General features: G+C 45.7%; 1 protein-coding gene across 1 annotated transcript in view; it reads right to left on the reverse strand.

The window, feature by feature from the left end:
• The window catches only part of LOC119383277 (Down syndrome cell adhesion molecule-like protein Dscam2), a 573655-nt gene that overhangs the window by 37947 nt on the left and 511820 nt on the right, over nt 1-23888 (reverse strand). Inside the window, exon 13 of the mRNA XM_049411927.1 lies at nt 21535-21682. Within this exon, the coding sequence (XP_049267884.1) occupies nt 21535-21682 (148 nt within the window). The remainder of the gene's footprint in view (nt 1-21534; nt 21683-23888) is intronic.

The raw sequence follows: 23888 nt of genomic DNA on the forward strand, positions 1-23888 counted from the left end.
CAAACAAGACAGGGGAAGGCTAAGGGGTGAGAAATCGTTGAACAGCAAGTGCCGCTGGAGACAACGTTTCGGAAAGTTGACTTGTCTTCGTGAGGGCAGCAGCATAGCCTTGACGAAGAAAAGTCCACTTGTCGAAACGTTGGCTGAGTGATAATAATAATATCTGGGGTTTAACGTCCCAAAACCACAATATGATTCTTGGAAACATTTCGGCGCGCACACAAAAGACGAAAACGAAAGGCCAGAAGACAAACGGACGCGAACTCACAACTAAGTTTATCGAAGGAAGTACACGAAATATATGACCCAGGGTAGCTCAAGAGCGCATGTGCGTAAAAAGAATCAAACAAACAAACAAGCAAAACATAAGGAAACAAAAGAAAAACACATCATGACAGTAATTTTGCAGAAGTATCTACAACGTGCAGCAGATTGTAAAAGTCAAGTGCTAATCAAAAAGGTGCTACGTGACGCCAGAAAGGCAGAAAAAGAATGTTCCACACTCGCCGCCATGGCTGCGATTGGCGCTGACTAACACTCCAAGGTTTAAATGCACATATATACCCCATAAAGTGGACGGGAGGATGACCGCCGCCGTAGCTCAGTGGGTAGAGCATCGGACGCGTTATTCGAAGATCGCAGGTTCGGTCCCTGCCGGCGGCAAGTTATCTTTTCGTCCACTTTACTTTCTTCACATTTATATTCTAAATACTACAGATAACACCCCCTATACTTTCCTTGGCGTTATTGTCTGTTAGTTCTCATTAATATTAAGCATGTTGCTGACATTCATGAGCGTCGAAAAGTGCATACGGGCGTTTTATTTATTTTTTTTTTCGGAGGGGGGGGGGGGCTCCGAACCTTTTGCTAAGTAGCCGTCGCAGCCGGAAAGAACTTGCGACCTCACACAGGCCGTGCACCAGGACGTCATGCAACTGAGCCACCGCGGCGGGCGCTGTAAATTGAGGCTGTAGCTTAGTGCATTAGGAGCTGAACATTCTGCACGCGCAGCCTTCGCGGGGCATTTATATAATTTTTTTTCTTCGCCAACGGGGAGAAAGTTTTGTATTTGTATAGAACAGCGGGATTGCATAAGCAAGCAAACCGTTTCCGCTGCGACAACATTGCAACTAACTTTCCAAAGTGAGGCACCTCAAAGCACCCCGAGTAATAGCCGTAATGTTAGCACCATCCAAGGAAACTGAATCGCCGACCTAAGTGATGACGTCATGGGCACGCTCTAGTTACAAGCTATCGCTCCTTTGTTTCTTGGCTACTAAGCTGTCTTCAGAAGCAGCTTTCGTAAGTGGGAAAAAGGAATTCGCACGGGCTTAATTAGACGATAAAAATATTGATTTCTCAGAACAATACACCTCCAACCAGTTAAAGTGCGTAGAACTAAAATGTATAATATTGAAGTTCTAGAAGACTTAAGCAAAGCATGAAAGAATTCTCGAGTCACAAGGGCCGGAAAAATGAGATCTGGCCGCCTATGACTACCCCACGTCCCGTACAACAATGCGCGTCACATTTCCAGACTACGCCCACTCACCTTGCTATCCAATTTCCGTTAAACAGGGATGCTCTCACGTTCGTTTTTTAAGTGGGCGAAGCGGCACCTGTGCGTCATTGTATGCCTTCCTAGCACACGATTTTATGAACTTTTGAGCGCACGTGCAATTCGAAGGCAGTTGCAAGCCGCCTCCGATTCTGCCTCTCCCCTCACCTCCTTTGAATAGCATTTTTACTTACTTAAAGCGTATTCTATAACTTAAAAGCGCTCGCCACTTAAAAAAAGCAAACATATTCAGGTCATTCATGCAGCTTTATCTAGCATGTCGCCGACAGAATAAAACTAGGTGAGCCATATTTGGCATACAAATTGGAAGCAGCGCTCACTGTTGTGCCTTCTTGCTTAGTCAAGTATTTGCTTTTTTCCACATAAACGGAAAAACACCATAATTTCCCTCGCACGTCCAAGTGACTGTGCTGATAACGACATTGAAAGGTCACCTCACCTAAGCTTATGAATGGAATTGCGGGCCTTCAGAGGAAGGTGAAGAGTGGCGCCAGCTCCGATTTCCCGCTTTACAAGCACGTGTAAAACGCTGAAAATTATCCTATATGAAACAACCAGCTTTGAATGAAATATTTTGCAGCTGATTAACGAAATTAATTCGTAGTAAATCTTGGAAGCAGACTTGATTTCAGATCTGGAATATTTTAAAGAAGTTCTCGAAACTTTATAACACTTTATGAAAGTTAAAAAAAATGAAGCTTACTATTCCGCCACACTACCTGAAAACAGATATCGTTATTGTATTTTTCAACAACGAAACTGCTTAGCAAACCGTTCCTTGTATCTCGTATCACGAAACTATCGTTATCATAAACGGGTATGTGCCACTGAAATGAGGTAAATTCCACTACTCACCACTGGTCCACTAAAAAAAGGCAAACAGTTAGCCCAACACTAGGGAACGGGAAAGGCAACGGCGGCTGTGAGAAGACCTCGAAGCGATGGAAGGTATATGCTAGCGACGACCTGCCCGTAGATTTATGAGAGGTGCGAACGCTTGGTTTCAGCGCGAGTTTCTGTCTCTGGAGTTTAGACATCTGTGTCGTGTCTGTGACTGTCTGTTTTAACTCGAGCCACTCTGCGCTGAGAATCAACGTAGAAACAACGTAACGTCACCTAGCTAAAGCCTAGCAACGACCTAGAAGCAACGTAGAAACAACCGTTATCGCCTAGCTAAGGCCTAGAAACAACCAGAAGCAACCAGATTAGTCTTCAGAATTCTCCAGTCTAGTTTCGCAGTGTCAAGCCTTGCGCGGCTTAATGCAAGCTTCGCCATTTTTTTTTGTTTCAACCACGACCTACTTACTGTACTCCTCACCTGCCCAGCTAGCGGCGTACTACGAAGCTGCCTGCGCCAGCTCTCGTTCCAGACTTCGCCGCTAAGGGGGCGCTCGAGCTTTTGAGGGAAATATACCGAGGAAATACAGTTTGTATAGAATGGGAAGGAATAAGTAGCAAGGACAGCGTTGAAATTAGCAAGGGGCTGAGACAGGGATGCCCTTTGTCCCCGCTGTTATTCATGCTGTACATGGCGAGGATGGAAAAAGCGCTAGAAGGTAGCAACATTGGATTTAATTTGTCACACAAACAGGTCGGAGCGATGGTTGAGCAGAAGCTTCCAGGTCTATTTTATGCTGATGATATTGTCTTATTTGCGGACAGTCAAGATGATATACAGCGACTGGCAGATATATGCGGAAGGGAGTGTGAGGCTCTAGGACTAGGATTTAGTGCAACAAAATGTGGATTGATGGTATTCAATGATCACGGAGACCATACGGTATTAATACAGGGCCAAAAAATACCGAGGGTAAGCGAGTACAAGTACCTCGGAGTATGGGTAAATGAGGGGGATAGATATATGGAGGTACAAGAGAAAGCATCGGTAGCAAAGGGAAAGAGGAATGCTGCAATTATGAAGCACAGAGCTTTATGGGGATACAATAGGTACGAGGTGCTTCGAGGGCTGTGGAAGGGTGTGATGGTTCCGGGGCTTACATTTGGGAACTCAGTGGTGTGCATGAAGTCAGAGGTGCAATCAGGAATGGATGTAAATCAAAGGACGGTGGGCCGCCTCGCGTTGGGCGCTCACGGGAAGACGACAAATGAGGCGGTAAAGGGTGATATGGGATGGACAGGCTTTGAAGTGAGGGAAGCGCAGAGCAAAATGAGATTCGAAGAGAGGCTGAGGAAAATGAAGGAGAGTAGATGGGCAGAGAAGGTTTTCAAGTATTTGTATAGAAAAAGCGTTGACACGCAGTGGAGAAAAAGAACTAGGAGGCTCACCAGTAAATATACGGCTGGCAGTGCGGGCGATATGGCAACAAGGAGCATTAAGCGGAAGGTCAGAGAGGCGGAGAGGACTTATTGGATGACAGCGATGGAAAAGAAGCCGGCTCTGAGTAACTACCGAAAAGGAAAAAAACGAAATAAGGAGGGAAAGGTTTTATGATAATTCAAGGGGAAGCGCTTTACTGTTTGAAGCAAGGTCGGGCTGCCTTAGAACGCGTAGTTATAAAGCGAGATTTAGTAACGAAGAAGAACAATGTACATGCTGCGGGGGAACTAAGGAAACGATGGAACATGTACTGATTGAATGTGGCGATATTCACCCAGGTATACGTGTGGGCACGAGTCTACATGAAGCCTTGGGTTTTAGGGACAACAATGGAAAGCTGAACACGTCCGCGATAGAAATAAGTAAGAGACGGTTAGAGTATTGGTGGCAGAAAAGTAGAGATAAAGAACAAAAATAAATAATGGGGGAAAAATAAGGTCATTCTGCCTTAAGAGGCAGAGAGATGGACCGTGAATTTATATTTTTTGGTATAATAACATAGATTTAATCAATGTAGATAAGGTATTAGGCCAACATGAAACAAGGAAGCTTTTTTTTTTTTTTTTTTTCTTCGAGCCTGGTGGCAGACATGTCACCGCCCCGTTTTAAAGGGGACGCTCATAGCATCCATCCATCCTGTAGGGTGCCTCGATGCGCGCGCCCTCTCCTCTCCACGGAGGGAGAGCGCGCGGTCATTGAGGCACCCTACCCACCTGAGCTTTGGCGGATGCGTGGGTGCACAACAATGCGCGCTGTACGAGTGATTTGTTTCAGGTTGCTTCTTCGCAGAACTTATACGTTTGGTCGTATTTTTAATTACTGAAACACCTCTAATGGTAAGAATGATTACACGGCACTTCAGCCAACATTTCACAGTCTCTTTACAAAAGAATCAACTGCCCCAACACTCGTGAACATTTCGACCATCGGTAATCACATTTTAATTGTTTTGCAATTACGGAAATGAACAATGACCCTACCTGTCGGTAGACACATCCTAGAAACGTTACTGAGCAAAATCAAATGTACGAGTTCATCACGTTAGTTGTACAGCACGTACGTATAATTTTATATTGATGTAACGACGTTTTTGCATGTCCATGATAAACAACCAATTATGAGTAGCCTCACGTTTCAGAAAAAAACTGCCTTGATACTTTTCTCACGCACTCGCGTCACTACGAACTACAGTGTACTGTTATTGCTGATTTTACTCAATAAGCGCCCGTTTTCTCGTTTTTTCCTTCGTTTTACAGAGTGCATGGCCACGCAAGCATCTCGACTCAGCGCGAGCGGACGACCGCGGAGGTGCTGCGTGGTTGGGGTAACTAGCAGCGCCAAAGCCGCGACAAAAAGGCCCCTAGCGGCAGAAAGAAGCGCCAACATGCGCGTGCTGGCGTTCTGCTCGCTGGGCAGGTCAGGAGTACAGTAGGTCGTGGTTTCAACTGCATCTGTTCGTGGATATAAGATAAACATGCCAGACATACGAATTTACAACTTACATGGAATTGTTACGTATTTTATTCGAGGGTTTCGCAAAAGTCCTACTCATAAACTAGTGACATGTTTTAAAAGAGTAGTATCAATGGCTTTGAGAAGAAAAACGCTTCCTACAGTCATTATAACATGGAACGAAGCTAATCAAACTCGGTGCAGCGTTTCCCGAGTAACACCACTTCTTAATGTCAATGAAGCACACGCGTTCTGTCTCTATGAAGCATTTACTGCGTAGAGCAGCTAACGACTCGATAACGACCACGCGATGGCAACGACAAGAAAGGGGCCGCCCTGAAGGAGGGCGATGTCATGACTACGCTAATTATTCCATAACCGACCGCGGTAGCCCAGTGGCCGTACTGCTGTGGTGCTACAGCCAGTTCGATCTCGGCCGCGGCGGCCGCACTTCTTTGACAGGGCAGAAATGCAAAACATATTGCAGTAGCGCAAAACTTGAAAGTAAAAGAAGACAGAGGATGGAGAGTTTTCGTTTACTTTCGAGCTTGCGCTACTACAAGATCGTCACGTTGTCGTGACGGTGAATCACACAGAACTCAAGCCGAAAATGATTGGGCGAATTTGCCAAGCATTTCTACTATCGGGCACGTGAAAGGAGCGTCTCAGGAACATAGAAGCACCATTACTTTGACATGGCAAAAGAAAAATCGCCAGAGTTGGCTTTTAAGCGTGCTCAAGACTGCACGCTAAGAACTCGAAATGCTCGCAGCTAATCCGTAGTCCACCACACTATGGTGGATCCTACAAACATATTGAGGTATTGGCACAAAAATCCACAAATAAATTACAGTTAATAATTTGACCGGGACCTTGACATTTTGCACAATGATTTTCAGTTCATCTGTTCTCTCAATATTTGACAAATGCTGTTGCGGTATTTCTCCACAAACGACGTCGACTCAGGCTGTGAGTCGTCACTGAACAATATTTTCTTCACCTTTTTAGCCTGCTCGTGCTTGTTTTGCATTTTTGAGTGGCGTGCTGTAGCGCAGAGTGCTATAAAATAACCGATGGGGATTTGCGGGCCATAACCACGATATGATTACGAGCAGGGCTGGGCAAAGATACTTTGAAATTGTATCGCGATACGATACAAGATACTCAGGCAAAAAGTATTGGAGATACAGATACAAGATACTGCCGCAATAATTGTATCCGATACGATACTTGGCAATTGTATCTTAAGATACTTCGATACATTCTCAAATTCGTTATTATAGATCCATATAATGTAGCAGCGAACGCCTACACACGAAAATGCCGGCTTGAAAATTTCTTAGCTGTGACCTATTTTGTTTCACTTGAATAAAATGTTTGTTATTATCTCAAAAGTTTTGACCTTCTTGCTCAAAGTACATTAGTTTTCTTCCGAAACAACTTATTGGGGCTTGTTTCAGCTTCTTCATAGGACAACTCTTCATACATTTCGCGGACTGCGGTTTTTGCTTGTCATTTTTGCACTTGATGGGAGTCGCTGCTCAGCTTGCCGACCAGCCAGCGGGTTGCCATATAATCGCAATAACGTCAATGAGAAGCCTTTGCACGTAGGCGCAAATGCCACTGTGGAGTTTTACATTGTCCGTAAAAGACAGTTTTCACAATACCGTATATTCGGACCGGTGTACAGCAGTAACAACGCTGGTAGCGACTTTTTTTTTTTTGGGGGGGGGGGGGTAGGGGGGCGGGGAACGCACGGTGTATACAAAGATTGATACCCTTCGCTAGCGGACCGGCCGGCACACATGACCGTATCCGTCCCATTTGCTTTTATTTTCTAACTACGTTCGTGAGCTACACAGACATGACTGGTCTCAAGCATTGCTTTCGTGAGGAACATGTGGTCCCCATGTGCTGAAAGATAACTGTGGAACAAAAACTCTATATTTCAATTCGCGTCCAGATTTCACTCGTTGTGTACATCGGTATCGATGTTTCTCGAATCCCGACTCCAAATACCCTTCGAAATGACCTATATATGAGATATGGGAAAGGCCTTTCAAATGCCAACGTCATTTTATTCAAACTCTCTCCGACCCCCCCCCCCCATCTTCACTGTCGCGGCCCTTGGAGCTAAATTTCGCGACTGCGGCCCGCCGGCTAAGCTGAGTTTGAGACCACAGGTGTACACGTTGATGACGTAAAACTGCAATGAATTTCCATGTTTTATTTACTGCTGGCGTGAGGGATTCTTTGCCGATATACTCACTAACGTGCAATCTTTTAGCAATTTTTCTTCAACGAGAGAACATGTGCAACACAGACGTATTGTATAGTTGCACAAAGCGTCGCAGGACACCACCGCTATTCGCGCTATTGCCGCTTATAGCTCCCATTACGTGGCGATTAGTAATACGAAAAATATTTAAGAAGGCGTAAAACAGGAAAACAAATATAAGCGAAATAGAGAGGCGGTTGTGTATCAAACATTCACATTGAATGAGTACAGAAACACAATACAGCCGGCGCCCTTAGTAGCTATGAGCATGAAGTATCATCAACTTATCTGTAGAGACAATAGAAAATTCAGTGCCTATGGAGAATTGCCTGAAATGGCTCATTGGGACGCTCATGAGTAAAACGGAGCATTCAGTAAAACAACGTTTCTCGAATCCCCTTCCTAACATCTTTAAGATGGCTCCTAATGATTTCCATTATTATAATGCAAACTCAATTTCGCTATTTCCATAAGCGGTAAGCAGAATATTGTGTACTGTATACTTAAGGCACGCTTAGAAAATAATATATTTGTTTTCAAAATCGCCTTGGCAACGTGTAAATGTGTAAACAGTCGTAGAAATAAAGCAGACATTTAGAAGAATAAAGCAGCAATCTTATTTTTGGAGTGCGTTACAAACGACATACTGCAGTGACCAGACCGGAAAAACAGTGCAGAGATCTAGGTTATGTATGTGATGCAAAATGACAGCTAAGAAAGCACTTGTGCTAGTAATCAAATTATGGTTTCGTAAATTCTTTGAATAAATGTAGATGGTAGTGTGGTAGTGAAAAATACGCTAAGCCAAGATATTTTCTGTTAGGTAAACGCTTGCTCTGTTAGATCTAGCATCAGGCAGTGGTGCTAAAGTTGTTAGAATCATATTTGCATATAAGTTGATTCACTGCATGCAGGTCAAACTTACATCCACGAGATCCTTCAAATTGCTGATATGTAAAATCCTCGCGACGCAAAGCAACCCCATCTTGCACGCATCACATTTCGTTACGGAGCAAGACGCAAGAGAATCTTCAATAACGACACTGTAACAACATCGGAATTTGGGCGATAGACGCCGCACGCAGTGGAGTACGCGGCGTAGGACAGTGGCTAAGAGCAAGTGTCGCTGCATTGGCGCAACTAAAAAGAAAAGAAATCGAGAAAACAAAAGGTGCGTGAGCTGGGCGTAGACGTCCGCGTGCTTGTCCTCCTGATCTTCTACCGTCAATGGATGACTCTGGCGTAAAAATAAAATAACGTCACTGCCCTTAGACGTATTCAGATGGCTTAGTGGCACCAATACCAGCTTTAGAAGCGGAGCTTGGCCAGCGATTATTGTTTCGCACGGTTGTGTTGCGATAGAAGTATCTTGTATCTTAAGATACACGATACATTATCGAATGTATCGGAAATACAGATACAGATACTCGTATTTCGAGACGTATCGCGATACAGATACAAGATACCCATAGAGTATCTAAGATAGTATCTAAGATACATGTATCTTCGATACTGCCCAGCACTGATTACGAGCCACGCCGTGGCGGGTGTTTCTGGATCAATTTCGACCTCCTAGGGTTCTTTAACGTATACGCCTAAATATAAGCACATGAGTGTTTTGCATTCCACCCCCATCGAAATGCGGCAGCCGTAGCTGGGAATCGAACCCGCGCCCTCGAGTTTAGCCGAGAGAGAGAGAGAGGACTCTTCATTGGAAGGCAGAGAACTTAGCCGGCGCATACAAATCGCTGAATTGCTACTCTAAAGAAAATACGTTCCACAGTTTCGATGGAGCCACAGTTGTTGCAGTATGGACTTGCCGCTTGACCGAAGCGGTACCGTAAGCTGTTTCCATAGGCAGTGTTTAGACGAAGGCGATGGTACAGAGTTTCAAGATGTCGAGGAATTCTGGATGGGAGTCTTGTTTTGACATGTGGGTCGATTGAGTAAAGGAAAACATAATGATGTGTCGGAAGGTTCTAGAGCCTCTTCTTTTCTGAAGAAGCAAGTTTTTTAGCCAGCTGGGAAGCATCAGATTTGGTGAAATAAGTTCGCCTGCAATTTTTGTAGGCAGCACAAAGTTCCATACGCCGAAGAAATGAAGTTCAGAGAGCGAACAAGGATGCAGAAAGTAACAGCAAAAAATGCTGAAGACATTCACATTTTAGCATTTATAGATACGCCAATTAAGCCTTACTTTTAAATAATAACAACTACGGCAATCCGTCAAATCTGATTTCCGCATACCCCTTAGCCAGCCTATTAAAGCGATTAAAAGTGTGCACTCAGCGTCACAGAACGGCGCCCGCTGAAGCTCGATTTCTCGGGACATGCCTACTTTCTGCAGTCAAAGCAAAATGACACGAATAGTTTTTCAAAAGAAATATTGAGGCAGAAAAGTGAACTTAATGTGACAGCTCTCGACAGGTCTGTGCTTAAATGCGAAAACTATACCTTCCAGCACGAACAGCCGTTTTCATGAACGAAGTTGCACGTAAGAGCAAGTTTTGATAAGACAAGTGAGAGAGATGAAGCAGGAAAGATGGAGGCTTGAAGAGGCTTGAAATGTCGCTCTTTAATTAAGGACTTCTGATCATTTGCATAAAAGAGAATTTTTAAGATAAACTGAACAACTACGGCATTTGAATCACAGTGCGGTTATCTTAATCTGGCGCCCATAAACTGGAGCTAAATCTTGGCGAAATATGTATAGGCTACAAGGCATTCTACTACCCTTGTTTTAATCCTGTCGGCTTTCGTTGTGTCACTTGACACCACAATTAAAAGTTCTTTCTGGTGCGTTGAAAACAAAGTCAGCGCTGTCCATTTTTGCTGAGTTGGTCTTTAGGAGAGCTTGATGACATCCACATAATTTCTTACGTGCTGTTTTCGCGCTTACGACAAGAAAAAACAATTTCTAGCGACCCGATTGCGTAGTCTGATACCTGCCCCAAATTTTTATCCTCACAGGGCTAGTCTGACGCCTTCCCTACCGTGCCCAACATGTGGAGTAGATGAAACTGTCGACCAGACTGCCGAACACGGCAGGCGAAAAAAGCGGTAAAAAAACCCACGTGACCTCCTCCGAGCGAGTGGCTTGCGGTGAGGGAACGGCTTGTTGTGACGCCATCATGGGACGTCATCACATGACATTGTCGCTTCGTCAAAAGTGGGCCGATCTCGGAAGTTGTGCAACTCAACACGATGTGCAGAAAGCTTCAGGGAAGTGTAATCGACTGAGAATGTCAAGGTAATTCAATGCGTGTCCCTCACAATGCAGCACGTTATGTTTTACAAGAAGTTGTATATGCATTGCCAAGTGTACAGCAGGCTTTCGCCTTCAAGTGTTAGAGAGTAAGATGCTGCGGAATTCCGACAAAAAATTCTGTCGCCGCTTTTCACCGTTAATAAAAAAACAAGAAACACTCTTTAGGACCATCGGCATAAATATTTCCATTTCGGACATTCTTTCTTTGGGAGCTTCTTTATAGTATAGAGCCGTGCTGCCCTCGCTGTGGTAACCTGCGTTGCACTTTACAGCACATGCTGTGGCAATGTCCTACACTGCGCGAGAGCCCCAGGTCTCCCTCTACGGAGGAGGACTGGCGGTATCTTCTCACTAGCAACGAGAAAGAAGACCAGCTATCCAGAGAGCCCATGACATGGCCGAGGAGACGCATCTCCCCGTCCCGTCGTGGGTGCGGCCCGCCGATGTCGGCCCCTAAGGGAGGAGTGAGCGTCGTCTCCGGATCGAAATAAAGTTCTTTGCCTGCTGCCCCTCGAAAAAATTCCCCTTCTTCCATTCATTTATCGTAACTTTAAAAGCCCCTGTAAAGCGTGTTTTGTCTGTTAAGTATATGAGCTATGCAACAAAGCAAGACGTGCGTAACGGAAAGCACGAATGGGCGAATCGTCATGAGACGAGGGTGAACGACGTGATACGAGAAGAATAAATGCCAAATGATTTGAAGCTATAACAGCGCAAAAATTTTAGAAATGAGAAACGGATCACTGAATGTAGCAGTGGCAGCGTACATTACATTAAAGACAAATTTTGTCTGATTGAGCTGCCGCCGTCATTTTCTCACGAGCACACATTTTAAGCTAACAGGATTTAAGCTAACCGCAAATCCGAGGAACCAATCGCTCATTTGATTGTGTCTAACAAGGAGTGACAGAAGTTCCCCCTCCCGCATCCACATCTAAACAGAGCTCAGTCTGTCACTTTACGTCTGTTACAGACGGAGGCATACGCTTCTCCTATTAAATGCTCTAAATACATGGATGGCATAGAGCCGGGCTGCCCTCGCTGTGGTAACCCGCGTTGCACTTTGCAACACATGCTGTGGCAATGTCCAGCACTGCGCGAGAGCCCCGGGTCTCCCTCTACGGAGGAGGACTGGCGATATTTTCTCACTAGCAACGAGAAAGAAGACCAGCTATCCAGAGAGCCCATGACATGGCCGAGGAGATGCATCTCCCCTTCCCGTCGAGGGTGCGGCCCGTCAATGTCGCCCCCTAAGGTGGGAGTGAGCGTCGTCTCCAGATCGAAATAAAGTTCTTTGCCTGCCTGTCTCTAGGACACTGCCACAGGAATGTTAGCTCGACCGCAAAGGAATTTCTAATTGCTTAAGGCAATTTTCTCGACAAGTTCCGAGTCAGTAAATCATTTTCATTGAGTATTAAATTTTCTCCTGACCTCGTCATTAAATTTACTTCATTTTAATACCACTCGAAACTTGGCCAATCCCGCGCAGTGCGTGTGCGCTATCACTGAAGGAAAACGAATTCATGCACGCAATGCGCCAGGTGAGATTGTAACTAAATTTTTCAGGTCCATGCGTTCCGACTTATGTACATTGTTTTTCTTTGTTACCTGAGTGCACGTGGGGCAGTTTAACTGTTAATACCCCCCTCCCTCACCGAAATAAAATCCTGGCTACACCTCTAGTGCACATGTAGCCTTCAAAGTCAAAGAACTGCTTCACTGTGTTCCCCACGTGGAACGAAGACAAAGCCGGCTTCTTGAGTTCTTCGTCAAACTTTACGAATAAAGTAGCCGCATATGTCATTTCACAACCTTTGAGCACAGATGTCCTACTTTGACACCATGCTACTAACTCGCCTATTACTTCGACTACATGGTCCATATTTCCTAACGGCGTTATTTGATTCATGTAAAAAAAACAGGCTGAAGAAAGATCGGCACTCAAAACAATGAATTGACGGGTGAAAGGGTTAGGATGGCTGCAGCGCAGTATCAAACAATTCGAGGCTCTTGCGAGTTTCCAGCATGCTTGATTTTCCCTGTTCGAGACCTCGACTACATGGTGCACCATCGCTACTTCTTGCATTCTCATATACGTAGCCCTTTCAACATACCAACATTATCCGCACAAGAGAAAAAGTACGTTGCAACAAGGCATTGCGAATTGGAGCCTTGTCTATTGCAGATATAATGACTATATTAACGAGGCGTACATGCGCCGCGCAAGTTTGCTTTCCATAACATTTGTATGTTGTACGATCTGGTCATTAATATTCACCAGGAACACAATTAAGAGGGCCTAACAGCATCTCATCTGAAGTTTTTGCATATAAGGCAAATGAAAGGTGGCTAACACAACAGACTTCGTGCTTAGCGGTACGATGTGCATGTCGCAAGTTGTAATGGGGTTTATATACTTGAAATGTCCCGCTGAAATAGCACTGAAAGCGCTAGGACAGTGGGGCTTTCAGTGCACACGCACGAAACCAGTGCCGGCATTGAATTGAACTTCGCCGGAGAACTCGATGGAGGCGTTATCGCTCGAAATGATGCGCATTTTCTAGAAATTTGCAGTTCGACGTATTTCGATCGCTGCCCGGAATACTGGCCAGAAAAGTTCACTCGGGAAACGTAGGCGATTCAGGAGGTGCCTGAGGGCGGTAAAGACCAAATAAAATGCCAAAGAAAAAAAATTGAACTGAAAAAAGTTCGGTTAGCCTCTTTCCTTGCTTATGTCCATTTCCGTCACGCTCATACTGAGTTGCGCTAAAGTTATACAAGATTACACTGCACGTGCTTTGGGTGCTGCATTAACCATCTGGCCAAGTTCAATGTAAGCAGAATGAGGTGCTGTGTGTGAACCTGGACGTTCTTAAACGCCGTTATGAAAAGCGGCGTTTGTGTTGTGCACTCGTCAGCACTCCAAACGCAGCTCAACTGCACGCGGAGCAAGTGTCGAATAGTAAGGAAGAAAAATAAACGTGAATCGTTCCTCGTGACGCCGCATACCTTTCGGTGGAACGCATTCGCGGAGCCACACGGTGGGTGTACGGGCACCTGGGCGGCGTGATGCTTCGTGACTCCAGCTTCCTGGGATGGCGTGGCCGCGAATCGATTCCCCCGTTTCTAGCCCACCCTTTGGGTTCCGGAAGAGAAGCGACCCTGGCAAGCGTGGCATTGTTGTCGGCGCTAGAGGAACCACGGGAGGCTGGCTGGAGCAATTTTATGGAAGCTCTTCTTTCGTATATACGGCTATACATGGCCGCGCGACCGAAACACCGAGACAGCGACGGGGCAGAACCTAACAAGCACGGGGTTAAGAAAAGGGACGGCGGAAAAGCGATCGGGTCATATTTTACGCGGCTTGCCCGCCCGGCGCAACCTCGTCTCCCCGGCCTTATCGTGGCGGACGAAGAAGCTCCTCCCGTGGGCCCAGACAATACAGCGTTTCGTTCTGCGCCGTTGTCGTCCGTGTCCGCCAGCATTTCCTGCTTCTTCCCTCTCGAGTCAAAGTCTTCTGCCACGGGCGTTTCGTTGCATTCTCGCGTTGTTGTCCGTGTTTCCTTTTTCGATGCCACAACAGAAGACCTACAGCGGCGACCTGCCTATTTCTCCTCGCCAATTCCTTCTGCACGCTTTGTTGTTCTCTTACACGAAGGCCTGCGAGCCGGCTCTTGCCTCCCCCCCCCCCTCCCCCCATATTTCACGGCCCCTTTCGCCTGACCACCGGCGCTTCCTGCGAGATCAATGTCGTTCTCCGCTTTGTAATTTTCTCCCTATTTTTTTCTGCCCCGAAAAGACCCGCCGTTCTCGGTCACTGTAGCGCGCGGCAAATGCGGCGATTCCAATGGCGATCTCCTCTGGCCGCGCAGCAGCAAAAACTGCTGCATCGAGAACATACTGTCTGGCCGTGGAGCGTTTTGCACCGTCCGACTCGCCTGGAATGCGCGTCGCACCAGCGTCCCTCGAAAGGATAAAGCTTGTTGTGACGTCTGCTGACTGCTCTAAGGAAGCTACTGCAAATAGGGTACAATGCGGAACAAGATGAAGGCGCTGCACGTCAGCGTTTTATTATTTTTCTTATATGGGAAAGGGTCGAGTGGTAGCAGTACACCCATATGTGTGCGTGTGAGCGCGTGCGTGTGTATTCTCTGCCGTCAGCGTCAGAGTAAAGAGAAAGGAGTGCTGCCGTCGAGGCACATTTCCACTGGCTTTTAGCTTGTACTTATCTTCTTTATGTCACCGTGTTATCGGATACCGGAAGGAATCTGCGCATGCGCGGGCCTTTACGGAACGTAAACTACTCGCCGGATAGACTTTACGTTTACGTCCCTATCTCGCAAATCCACCTTCTTTTGTGGCTACTCGCGATATCTGCTTTGCAAAGACTCTAGCCGCCGAGTCAAAATAAGCCGAAGTGCGAGCGCCAATTGCGATCACCTTGTTTCAGCCGGATTACCGAAGCTTGAGCGACCTGGAATACCGAAGTGGTAAACGTGAGAGGCTTAAAGGCTCTGCAGACTGGATAGGTGGTACTATCTAGCGGGGCGAAGATGAACCAGGCAAGCACGAAATTGTTATTGCAGAAACATCGTGCTAGAATTTCCAGTGTAAATGCCTTGCAGCGGTATAATTACGAATGAGTGGCCTTTTTAATAATTTTTCCCCTCAAGAACACTAGGCGAAAACAAACGTGTCCATGACTGCGGTTGCACGAAGCGTCACAAGATGTCGGCACCATCGTCGGTAACCCATATTTCTACACCCCTTTGGGTATACCGAGATATTGCACACGCTAAACACTTCTCTTATGACTTTGCCGCAGCGGTAATTCAATATTATCAAAATTAAATATAGTTAAATGCAGTCATCATCACCATTTAGTGGTTTGCGCAAACGTAACGGTATACGTTTACGTACGTACGTAGACGTTTACGTACGGGGAGCTAAAAGTTTTCTAAAACACGCGTTCCGGCTTGTTCCGGTAACACGGTAAACGCAATCCGGTATTCCGGCAACACGGTAACGTTAAAAAGTATACGTACAAGCAAAAAGTCCCTATTGTACCACTTGAAATCTTGCCCATAAAATTACTACAACCTGCCTGAATGTTTTCGCTGACTGAATGTGTCCCCTGGCCATTTTTTATTGTGCTATACGAACTTGAAATGAAGTTGTGGGGTTTTACGTGCCAAAACCACGATGATCATGAGGTACGCCGCAGTGGGCAACTTCGTCTTAATTTTAACTATCTGGTGTTCTTTAAGCCTTACCTGAATCTACGTACACGGGTGTATTTTTGATTTCGCCTCTATCGAAACGCGGTCGACGCGGCCGGTAATCAAACCCGCGTCCTCTTGCTGCACAGCGCGACACCTAAGCCGCTAACTTACTTTTTTGGATGACGAAGGACGACGGAAAGGAGCCCCATAGCTTTTTAAAACAATGATTTTTACAGGGTAAACTCTTGAATTCGTACACTGCCAGCTAAAACTCACTCGCGAAAAATACATTACCAGACTGAAATTTAAAGTAATCAAAGACTCGACCGATCAAGTTTCGCGAACTTTTACAGTGCGTCAGTATCCTAGGTACTACAGAGATTAATTTTAAATTAATGGTGTCATGATCTTGAAAAAACACAGGGCCTTCGGTGCGGAATAATAATAAACAAATGAAGGTTTGGTCATCATTTCATTCGTCAGTAACCGCACCTTCTCCACAGAAGGAATCAAAATGGAAATCTGCACACCAGGCATATACTGCCCGCCATGGCAGTGCATTGTGGTAAGAAGCAGTGTTGGCGGTAACGCGTTACAAGTAACGGCGTTACCGGTAACGCGTTACTTTTTTCAGTAACTAAGTAACGTACTCATTACTATTTCGGAACTGTAACGAGTAACATACTTTCGTTAACATTTTTCGGTAACGTGAGGTGTCACGTTACTCGTTACTTCCCATTCCAATTATACTCGCAGTCTTACACAAAATTCATTCGTCTTGTAGAAGCGCCTTTCTCAGAGCTCGTCCCGACGCTATTTTGCCGCTGCGACGGACTGCTGTCGGTCCGCCAAGCATTGACAAAGAGACACCGCATGGGGTCCTTTTTTGCGCGGAGGAAATCGCAATGGGGAGCAAATTGCCGAAATTTCTTAAATGGACTTGCTATAGTTTCGGCTACCTTGCTTTCGAGGTTCAAGTTTTCGTTGATTGTCTATGAAGCGAAGCGTAATGCGGCCCTTGTAACCGTCAAAAGCGAGCTGTGGAGATCTGCTCGGCTTGCGGACATCAAGACTCGGTGTGAGCTCCAGCACAACAGAGGATGACTTCCCTTCGCAAAGGCCTTCTGAACATAATCGCCAACTGAAGATGAGCGATTGTGCATGATGTTGCATGATATCGCCATGAGCGGTCTCAAGGAAAACTTTCCGCGCGTTCACCAGCTCTTCCTGAAAGTGAATACAGGAGTACCATATAGTGCGTCCGCCGAGCACCTATTTAGAGTAGATGTGGACGTATTCGCTTTTAAGCGAGTCAAGCTGCGCGATGAAAGCTTTGAAAGGCAGCTGTTGCTTATATTCAGCGGTTTGTAGTTATATTAGGAAACTGTTTCTGTACTACTCTAGCACTTTTTATAAACTTTGTATTCATAATTAGTTTTGCTTCTTGCAACAGCGCCTACGTTTCTGGTTATTGAACTCCTGAGCAAGCGAATCTTACCTTGAACAATTTCACGTATGCAGCCGCAATATTTACGTCAATTATACAGGTGAAAATGAAGAAAAAAAAAAACTTGTTTATGTGCGCAAATGCTTTTCTCCAGATTTCTGTCATTTAAGCATTCCTTTATTGCTACAAAACTTGCGCCCCGCCACAGTGTCCTAGTGGTAATACTTCTTTACGTTACCGTTACCGGATTACGTTTACCGTTTTACCGGAACTCGAGTTTTAGTACAGTTTTTTAGCTGCCCAAACGTAAACCTTTACGTACGTACGTAAACCTTTACGTTTGCGCAAACCACTAAGTGGTGATGATAACAGCATTTAAACTACATTTAATTTAGATAATATTGAATTACGCTGTGGCAAAATCATAAGAGAGGTTTTTAGCGTGTGCAGTATCCCGGAATAAGCAAATGTGTGTAGCAATACCAGGTTACCGGGCGATGGTGTCGACATCTTGTGACGTTTCGCGCAACCACAATCATGCACACATTTGTTTTTGCTTAGTGTTCTCGAGGGGAAAAAATGATTAAAAAGGCAACTCATTCGTAATAATGCCGCTGCAAGGCATTTAAAGTGGGAGTAGAATGCCCGATGTTTCTACAGTAACAATTTTGTGCTCGCCTGGTACACCTTGGCCCCGCTAGATGGCGCCACCTATACAGTCTGTCAGCGTCTTGAGGCCTCTTACGTTTGCGGATTCGGTATTCTAGGTCGCTCTAGGCTCGGTAATCCGGCTGAAATAAGGTGATCGTAAGTGGCGCTCGCACTTCGGCTTATTTTGACTCGGCGGCTGGAGTCTCCGCAAAACGGATATCGCGAGTAGCCACGAACGAAGGTGGATTTGCGAGATAGGGCCGTAAACGTAAAGCCTATCCGGCGAGCAGTTTACGTTCCGTAAACCTACAGTGTTCTACGTAAACCTTTACGTTCCGTAAAGGTTCGCGCATGCGCAGGTTCCATCCGGTATCCGATAACACGGTAACGTAAAGAAGTATACGTTACAAGCTAAAACTCCCTAATGGCGCTCGACTGCTGACTCGAAGGTCGCGGGATCGAATGCCGGCCGTGGCGGCTGCATTTTCGATGGAGGCGAAAATGTCTGAGGCCCGCGTACTTAGATTTAGGTGCACGTTAAAGAACCCCAGGTGTGAGAAATTTCCGGAGTCCTCCACTACGGCCTTCCTCATAATCATATCGTGGTTTTGGGACGTTAAACCCCAGGTATTTATTATTATTATTATTACAAAATTTGCGCATTGGTTTTGGTAGCAGAAGCACGCCGTGATAATTACTGCAAGTTTGTTTAGTGATGTTTTCATTTCGGAGAGCGTTGATGATGAAATCGATTACTTTGTGTTTAATGACCCATTCCGAAAGACAGCTTCCCCGTTTGTCGCAGAGTTAGAAGCCATCACATATAGCTATACAGGCAACTTTAGGCCACTATTGTACTATGAAGATGCGGCACATTTCTGCATATTATACTCGTTTAATCAGCATTTGGGGCTAAATTTTTGTGTGGGCGAGACAACATTAATGTCATATATAAATATCATCATCATCATTTATTTACCCTTAAAGGCCCTTTTCAGGGTATTACATAAGGGGGGGACAAAAGCATCAATAACAGCATCATATATAAATATGAGTATTATAAAGTAGCTACTGCAGGTTCTTGAGTCGAAAACGCACTGTTTAAGGCTTCTGACTATGGAGTAACGGCGGAAGTAACGTCCGTTACTTTTTTTCGGTAACGGTAACGCGTTAACTTTTTTTATGGGTAACGTAGAGCGGTAACGCGTTCCGTTTTCGTTAGCGTAACGAGTAACGTATTTAGTTACTTTTTTTAGGTAACGTATACAACACTGGTAAGAAGACAAGGACGAAACGAAGGCATGACACCATCATTGCTTCAAAACAGCATTCAGCTGTGGGACAGAATTTCCTGCACACTTTGTTGTTTGCTCTTGACACGATGTTATCGTCCTCTCACAACGATTGATGAGCTGTCTTTTTTTTTGTTTTTGCCTTTTTGTTTTTTACAAGAATATGTGAACAACGGTAATAATTCAGAGAAACCTAGGAAGCCGCAGGCATCACACCCATTCACTGTATATCTCGCGAGTAACGCCGAAGAGATGCGTACGCAGCGACATCTTTGTTTTCCTTCAGCTCCCTACGCCTGCTCAGTATTAGTCGCCGCTTTATAGGTATTGGACTATACAAGTTGCGCAGTGCTGTATCGATAATATACCTGACAGGACTAACCTCACTTTCAACAACACAGGCAATATTTCCACGTTGCAGTGAATAATAAAAGTGCCAAAGAGCGCCAGTTCAATGTTTAGCTATTTATTGATTGCACGAACTTGTGCTCAGCAAAACAAACATCACTCAGACCTTGGTAATAGCCGTGAGCCAACCTTTCCTAGATATAACTCAAAGCTTGCTTGCTTGCTTGCCACATGACATCACACACTCCTCTTCCGGCAGTATGCAATGAGACACCGGCGCGAAAAGTCGTGTTTTTTTTTTGTGGTGCTGGCATGTTATCAGTGATGTTATCAACCTTTGTTATCAGTGATGCCTAGAGAAGCTAGGAAAGCTGTATTGAAGAGGCCGAAACTGTATCCCATGGTAACGTCACGCGAACAAGCCTTTTCCATGCTTATGTCACTTCGCGGGGACTCTTTTACAGTGTATACTGCCTCTGTGCTTATCTTGAGAACGTCCGTGTTTTTTCACTTCTGCTTTTACTAAGTTAGGGATAACCAGTATAACTGGCTATGGCGCAAGCTAGGCGAGTTATCGCGGGACGCGTGGTTCGCGTTTATAGCTCTCCGTTGACTGCGAAGCTGTTGGTGGTTAAGAAAATAAAACACAGAGAAAGATTATGCGGCTTTGTAGCGTGTACCATCACTGAAGTGAAGCGCCTCCACCGAGGGATCCTCTTCATGCTCTTGGGTCACGGAAGGCGGATCTGGATGAACTCAAAAATAACACACTTCTTGAGCCTCCAAATAACTTGGGGGCGTACCTTAGCCGGTCGTTTCTACCTCAGTTGTCAGCGCACTCGTTTTTATTTCTTCTACCTTCGAAGCGAGGAGCTCTCGGGAAGCTGTGGGCCGACGCGCAGCACGATGAAGTGAGCTGGGCCAAGTAAAGGGGCACAAAAACTCCGGGCCAAAACCAGAGATTGCGCTGAAGGGAAGGACAGCTGTTTGCCGAGCGGGAGGAACCCTATGGCGGGGGCGTGGACAGAAGGGACGGAATGGCGAAGAAAAGGAGAGGCGCCAGTAATTACCAGCGCGGAAGAGCGGCCGAACAGAAAACGTCAACAATTTAGCCCAGATACGACGGGAGAAAAATAGGACGTGCTCAGCAATAAAGCGGCAGCCCTGCCCCGAGCACGTACTACTTGCCGCATCAGGGACGTGGCACAGGTTAAGAGGGAGCGAGCAGAGGGAGAAAAATAATGGCACGAAGCAAAGAATGAAGAGAGATGATAAGAAGAGACGAGAGGAGACCGCTAAGGAGAAAAGACGGCAGCGACACTGCAGAATTGGACGATAAGAAGCATTTGCCGCCGAGCGACTTTTTAGGTGCTCAGATAATTCTGCAAGAATGGCTTCCAAAGCGAGGACCAACTTTATGGATGAAGCAGAAGAAGGAACAGCTTCTCGGTTAAAAAACAAAAACCAGAAAAACAAAAAAGAAGAGCTCGAGCAGAAAGAAAGGAAATAAGAGCAAATGAATAAATGTTCGTTATTATTCTTGCCCGGTATCGCTTCTTTATTTTTCGCTAATTTCTTTTGTACTTTGACACAGCTTGGACGTGCACTGTATAGCGCAAAGGAAACGAGAGAGAAGAAAATAACGCAAGAATGACGTACTTGGTGATTTGGAAAGGAGCCAGGGGCGAGCCGTCTCGTCCCCAGGAGATGCTGATTGGTTCGTCGCCGGTCACGTGACACTGTATGGTGACCTCGGCGCCCCTGCGAGCCTGCAGAACTCTGGACATGCCGGACACGTGCGGGCTGTCTGAAAAGCACAAGAGAGTGGGTCGCTCCATCAGCAGGGTTTGCCGGAAGTGTTACTTGTCTGGTGGTATTGCTACAAAGTGTTGCTGGTTACACAGCTAACTATTTACCACACTAGTAAAGGTTCTAAAAACCTGAAGAAGGAACGCAAATGTAATACTTAAAAAGTATTACTGGCAGCCGAAGAAAAGGCACCGCTTAAACAGAATGCCACAGCTGCGCGATGCAAGAACTAAGTTTCTCACTTAGATTTTGCTATTGCGAGTCGTGAATTTTTTTTGTAGATAACGCGCATTACATTCAAATAGCCCGGCTGCCCAGGTAGACAGTGACAGACATGCTGTACAACTGCTATTTTTGTGCTTTCCTGGAACACAAACCTTGTTAAGTAGAATTTACGGTCTGAAGCTGCACAGTGGGCTACGCGAAAGTGAGTTAGGTTGAGGATCAACTTGATAATCCAAACGTAACTACAGAATCTTTTTGCATTTCAACCCTATCGCAAGGTGTTGCCGCGGTCGGCCATCGAACCCGCGATATCGCACTCAGCAGTTAAACCTCAAGGAAACCCGAATAACGTGGACGGACACAACGAAGGCCCATCATAGCCACCGCTGTCACTGGCAACACAACAAGACGTGAAAACGAGTTATCATAGCGGTAGCGCAGGAAGGAGACGACGCTGAGAATTCGGAAACGGGATACCTACACAGGCATTCTTCAAAGAATGCTTGGCTCACGAACACAGAACATGTCAGTTTTGATAACAGGAAGAGCTGCGAGGTGCTGCGTTGTGCTGTTTCGATTACGCGGTTGTTTGATAAGGATACGAACATAGACGGGAGTTTGCGTAAGGAATATTACGCGAATTCGGATACGAGGACTAACGTACGTACCCTGGAGAATTCGACCAGACGTTGGTCTCCAGAAATATGTCGCCAATAGAAAGTAGCCACGCCGCACTATAGTGACGGTTTTCAACTGCCGACTACATTTTATGAAAACCTGGTGATAGTAAAAATGGTAACGGAGATAGTACGAAACATACGGTGAAAGAAATTAGGGCACCCTATTATACTAAGACTACATGTTCGGAATGTTTTTAAAACGAAAGCTCCTAAATGTATGTCTTTATAATAAAACACACATGTTGCTAATAAAATCCTCACCCGAAACCAAGACATCCTACTAGTACACCTTGTTTAGACACCTGGGCGGCTTATCGCCGCCCAGGTGGCCAGGAGGCCACGTAAACGGAGTGGGACTTTGTGGCTAGGTGGCGCTGGGTGGTACACCCAGCGCCACCTAGCCACAAAGTCCCACTCCTAGTGGTTATGGTGCTCGGCTGCTGTCCCCAAGGTCGAATCCTGGAGGCGAAAATGCTTGATGCCCGTGTACTTAGATTTAGTAGGTGCACGTTAAAGGTCCCCAGACGGTCGAAATTTCCACAGCCCTCCACTACGGCGTACCTCATAATCATATTGTGGTCTTGGATTGTTATACCCCAACAGTAACTATTGAAGGAATCGTTTTTTTTTTCTTTGTTAGACACAATATTAATGAGAACTAATAGACAATAACGACAAGGAATTATTGTCTGTCAGTTCTCATTAATATTGCGTCTAACAATAACTAATATAACTCGGACGGTTTCACGGCTAAATTCGAGAGCGTGTACAGCGCACGCGCGTCACGTCCTACCTGCCAATCTGCTCGGTCGCTCGCTTCAACCACTTCAACCGCGCGGGTATCTTGACGCGGGAGAGGGTGCAAGGTGCGTGACGAAAACACTTGCATTATACAAACCAAGCTTCTTTTTTCTCACGATGATGATATCGTCGCTCGGGAGCTTCCACGGCGACTGCGGAAGTGACACCTCGCGTTTTGTCCCACATTCCGGTGTGTACGCGGTTGAAGCGAGCGAACGAGAAGACTGGAATGTATGCGTGCTCAGTACGCACTATCGAAGTTAGCCGTGAAGCCGCCAGAAGGCGCAGCGATGCAGTTTGGCTAGTGCTCTCGCGGTCTCCAGAATTTTGCACTCTACTGTACATTGACACTTAATCTAAAATTAACTTTGATCTGAAGGCGGACGGTAAGTTTGCCTTCTTCATTTTAAAGAATGGGAACAGCAGGTGAACGTTCGACAAACTGGGTATGCTCCGAGGCGTATGACATCCTTCCTAGTGCCGAAGATGGTATCACAA

This window comes from Rhipicephalus sanguineus, chromosome 1 (assembly GCF_013339695.2).
Source record: "Rhipicephalus sanguineus isolate Rsan-2018 chromosome 1, BIME_Rsan_1.4, whole genome shotgun sequence".
NCBI classification, from domain to species: Eukaryota; Metazoa; Arthropoda; class Arachnida; order Ixodida; family Ixodidae; genus Rhipicephalus; species Rhipicephalus sanguineus.